General features: G+C 58.2%; 1 protein-coding gene across 2 annotated transcripts in view; it reads left to right on the top strand.

The window, feature by feature from the left end:
• Positions 1–222: 222 nt before the first annotated feature.
• The window catches only part of HIPK2 (homeodomain interacting protein kinase 2), a 128,675-nt gene continuing 123,862 nt past the window's right edge, over positions 223–5,035 (top strand). For both annotated transcript variants that reach the window (XM_007466613.1, XM_007466612.1), the window contains exon 1: positions 223–1,304. In XM_007466613.1, coding sequence (XP_007466675.1) covers positions 223–1,304 — 1,082 coding nt within the window. The remainder of the gene's footprint in view (positions 1,305–5,035) is intronic.

The raw sequence follows: 5,035 nt of genomic DNA, 5'->3' as shown, positions 1-5,035 counted from the left end.
CTGATGGTGGCGGGCAGAACACTGGAACCCCTGGAGCCCACAGACTGAGTGACCAGCCGGTGCTTCTGGGCGGAATAGATTCACTTTTCCGACATTGTTTCGAAGTGAGAAGACAGTATACTCTAGGACCCATGCCGCCGGTCAGAACCGAAGTGGCTCTGTCGCGTTCATTCGTGTAAGGGTGACTAAGATATTTCTTTTCGCTTTCTCTTTCTCACAGGTATGGCCTCACATGTTCAAGTTTTCTCCCCTCACACCCTTCAATCAAGTGCCTTCTGTAGCGTGAAGAAACTGAAAGTAGAGCCGAGTTCCAGCTGGGACATGACCGGGTACGGCTCCCACAGCAAAGTGTATGGCCAGAACAAGAACGCGCCACCATCCCAGCCAGCCGCCACGACCGTCAGCGCCTCCCTGCCCATCCCAAACCCCAGCCTACCGTACGAGCAGACCATCATCTTCCCAGGAAGCACCGGGCACATCGTCGTGACATCAGCAGGTAGCACTTCCGTCAGCGGGCCAGTCCTCGGCGGACCGCACAACCTCATGCGTCGCAGCACTGTGAGCCTTCTTGATACCTACCAAAAATGCGGACTCAAGCGAAAGAGTGAGGAGATCGAGAACACAAGCAGCGTGCAGATCATCGAAGAGCATCCACCCATGATTCAGAATAATGCGAGTGGGGCCACTGTAGCCACTGCCACCACCTCGACTGCCACTTCCAAAAACAGTGGCTCCAACAGCGAGGGGGATTATCAGCTGGTCCAGCATGAGGTGCTGTGCTCCATGACCAACACTTACGAGGTCTTAGAGTTCCTGGGCCGAGGGACGTTTGGGCAAGTGGTCAAGTGCTGGAAACGGGGCACCAATGAGATTGTGGCCATCAAGATCCTGAAGAACCACCCGTCATACGCCCGCCAAGGTCAGATCGAGGTGAGCATCCTGGCCCGCCTGAGCACCGAGAGCGCCGACGACTTCAACTTCGTCCGTGCCTACGAGTGCTTCCAGCACAAGAATCACACGTGCTTGGTCTTTGAGATGCTGGAGCAGAACCTCTATGACTTTCTGAAGCAGAACAAGTTCAGCCCCCTGCCCCTCAAATCCATTCGCCCGGCCCTCCAGCAGGTCGCCACGGCCCTGATGAAGCTAAAAAGCCTAGGTCTCATCCACGCGGACCTCAAACCGGAAAACATCATGCTGGTGGATCCATCTAGACAACCGTACAGAGTCAAGGTCATCGACTTTGGTTCAGCCAGTCACGTGTCAAAGGCTGTGTGCTCCACCTACTTGCAGTCCAGATATTACAGGTAAGGCCGTTCGCCCCGAGACAGGAAACGCTGGATGCCCAGCGGCATTCACAGAGCATGTGCAGTGTTGGTCACTGCCTGGGAGGTAAGATTGCTGCCCTCAAGTGATCACAATTTAGTCGGGAAATTAGGACACGTGCACATTGAAACGATGATTAGAAGCCGTGTAAGAATGGAGCCGAGTAAGATTCTTGGTGTAGAGGTTCAGAGTTGGGAGGGATTCCTGGGGGGCTGGGGGCAGAGAGCAAAGGCATATGGTCGGGGAGTCGGGTTGTCACGGACGGGTGGAATCCAGACGTGGGTGAAGGAGCGAGACAGACACGCGTGATGAAGTCCCTGTGGCAAGAATGCGCAAGATTCGCACTGCAGACCAGGAGGGCGCCCGCCCGGCAGAGCAGAGAATCCGTGGGTGGTGGAAAATCTGATTGCAAGGATAGGTTGGGACCAGGACGTTGGGGTCTTAGATACCAGATGAAGGGGTCGCAACCGTGTCCATCAACGTGGAGCAAGTGCCGAAACATTTGAACGACAGAGGGTGGGTGATAGGATGACAGTGATGCCCTGAGAAGATGACTCTGTGTCCATGTGGGAAGGGGATAGGAGGAGGGAGGGTCTGTAGCCTGGGGACCAGTCAGCGTGCTCCGGTGGTGGGAGAACTTTGGGGTCAGGAAGATGAAGGATTGTAGCACCCTTGGTGGGAAAGTGTGATGCTTTCGTTCCTTCACTCGTTCAACAAGGATTTATTTCACTTCTAACACGAGCCGGGCACAGCACCGGGGACCGGGACACAGCCAGGAGAGCAGAGGCGAGGCCCTCGCCATCCTGGAGTCGGTGGCCTACTGCTTCCCGCCCTGGCTCCATGTCAAAATCACCGGTGGGTGGAGCGGGCTCTAAAAAATAACCTGATTTAGGTCCCAGTCCCCACAAACTGAATCATTGACATCTCTGGGGGTGGCATCCTATATGGGTGTTTGTCACAGCTCTCCTGGGGCTCCCAGTGCGCAGCCAGGGTTAAGAATGCTGCTCTGGTGGGACCCAGATGAGAGCACTGGCTCTGGGGTCAGGAAAGCCTCAACCCTCCACTCGCTGAGCTGTGCGACTGGGCTGGTTGCCTCGTTTCTCTAACCCCTTCGTTCCTGACCCGCAACCTGGGCGAGTCCGGGCAGCAGCCGTGTTGGGGCTGTTGGATGACGGAGCCGGGACGCAGCTGGGTTCTTGGCTTCGTATCTGGCGCGTGGTCAGTGCACAGGGCTTGGATGGAAATGGGAAGCGAGTGAGTCTTTCCTGGGGAGATGGCGATGGGCTGTGTCTGAGGGGATGTTGAACGGTCTGGTGAAAATGGAAGTTGGCAAGATGCGAAACTAAAACTCCCATGAGAAGATGGGGCTGACAACACATTTAAGAGGTTGACACGTGGGCAGTAGAACCAGGATCCCACGACTCCTCCGTGCCCGAGCCCTGCTGGCCCGACCCCCGAGTGAGCACGTGTTTCCCCACACCTCCTTCCCGGCCACGGAGAAAGGCGGGGATTGTGCTTGAGCCGCGTCCGCACAGTTGGCCCGTCACACGTTCTGAGGCACACCCGTCCCCCCCACACCTCGTTTGCCGATTTGCTCACCCCTCCGGCCGGCCGGCCGGCTCTGTCGCAGGTGCCCTCGCCCGGCCCTCAACCCGTGGGTCTCTGTCCTTGACCTCCTACCCCTTCCCCTGGGAGGTCTGTGGCCACAGGCCACACGTCCACACTGCCCCCTCACCTCCCTCATCTCAGTCCCGAATTAGACAAGTCTCTAGGCCCCTCCACCCGTGCTGTCCTCCCCCCACCTGCCTGCCCTGAGCATCCAGGGAGGAGCCTCGCATCTGCGTCCTTCCTGGGCTCCGGCAGGGGTGGATCTGTACTGCTCACCCGGTTCCTCTCCACTCACCAGCTTCTTAGACCCCTGCGGTCTGCTGTCAGGCCCGCGGCCCCCAGAGCCAGGCAGAGGGGGAGGCTGTGAGCCCAGGGCTGTGGCCACCGAGGAAGGGGAGCCTGGGCCTGAAGGTGGAGGGAGCAGGTCCTGCGGACCCCCGGGAGAGGGTGAAGGAGGACGCTGGCCAGGGGCTGGAACAACAGGCGTGCTCTCTACAAAGTGCCCTTCCCTGAACGCAAGCTCTGGGTGGCATCATCTAGGGTCGCCAGCCCATCCGAGGGATAGCCAGTGCCTTGGCCAGCTCCCCGCCGCCGTTGTCACTCTACACTTGGGGGTGCCAGGTCAGCATGCCAGGCCGCTCCTTCCTAGGTCTTGGCCTGAATTTAGGGTGAACTGCAGCGAAGTCAAGGCTGCTCGGGCTTTTATTATTTTGTTAACTTGATGCCGTTTAATGGACGATACCGGCTTTATTCATGTTCTAAAACTTGAGCCGAGCAACTTGTAAAAAGGCTTTTAAAAATTCTATTTAAAAGACAATGCAGGGGCTTCCCAGGTGGCGCAGTGGTTGAGAGTCCGCCTGCCGATGCAGGGGACACGGGTTCGTGCCCCAGTCCGGGAAGATCCCACGTGCCGCGGAGCGGCTGGACCCGTGAGCCATGGCCGCTGAGCCTGCGCGTCCGGAGCCTGTGCTCCACAGCGGGAGAGGCCACAACAGTGAGAGGCCCGCGCACCGCCAAAGAAGCAGGCAATGCATACTTACAGCCAAACTTGATGCACTGGGTAAGCTGACTTCGGGACTCTTGGCCTCGCTCGTGTTCTCACCTTCCTGTGCCCACGTGACGTGTGGCACCCCTCTCGCAGCAGACAGACTCTCCAGGCTTCTTGCGCTTTCGTGTTGGCCCCAGTGCCCGGGGACCGGGGACACCAGCGCAGGAGCTCTGGGCGGCAGGAGAAACCGCTCCGCCGGGTATGGAAGGCTCGTGTGCCGAGAGTCCAGGGCTCTCCTTAGCCCCCCTCTCCGTCTTCCACTTCCGGCCCCGGTGCCCCCATTCGCCTTGGAAGTCCCTCCCTCTGGTTGTGATGTGACCCCTTTCTTTAGACGTCATGTGACTGTTGCACAAATTTCTGAGCAGGACCTCTTCCTCCTGTGGTCGCTTTGACCAAAAAAGGCGAGCGTCCTTCGGGTCCTCCTGGCGGGCCCCCTGTGCCCAGCTCTGCTTTCGAGGGCACAGTCAACATGAAAGCCAGCCCAGTGTTTCTGCCTGAAGTGATGCTTCATCTCTAAATTGGTCACAGCGTCCTCTTCCTCCCCCGGGTCTCGTCTGAACCCCCGAGTAGTTTGCTACCACACACAGCAGTTTGAGGGTTTGAGGACAGCCTCCAGCCCGGTCGGCATCAGTCCTTGCTGTGGGACAGCCACAGCTCCCGGCCACATTGGTCCAGTCGATTTTCCTGATTGTGTTGCCTCTTACAGGGGAGAGGAGGTGGGTGGAGAAGGCTCCTCAGTGATCCGTTGTTATCTGAGAAGGTCGGCGTTTTCAGCTGCGTCGTGAGAGACTCCGTGTTTGAGCCACCTGGAGTAGAGGAGTCATCACCCTGTGGACCCAGCCTTCGGCAGGGCCTGGGTCCCCTGGGCCCCCTGTATCTGAGCTGGGCCATCATCCCCTGGCGACGTCACTTTGAAAGAGGAGGACATTTAATGTCCTGCCCTGTTTTTAACATTGACAGTATTAAATGTCTCAGCCCACCGTCGTCCCCCGCCTAGTGATGTGGAAACAGTCTGATATAAAGAGATGTTCCTGTCCTCGTGGGGCGTGGGGCAGG

Source organism: Lipotes vexillifer, unplaced genomic scaffold (genome assembly GCF_000442215.2).
Source record: "Lipotes vexillifer unplaced genomic scaffold, Lipotes_vexillifer_v1.1 scaffold71, whole genome shotgun sequence".
Classification (NCBI taxonomy): Eukaryota; Metazoa; Chordata; class Mammalia; order Artiodactyla; family Lipotidae; genus Lipotes; species Lipotes vexillifer.
The sequence above is the reverse complement of the archived record's forward strand: the minus strand, read 5'-3'. Positions and strand labels throughout refer to the sequence as shown.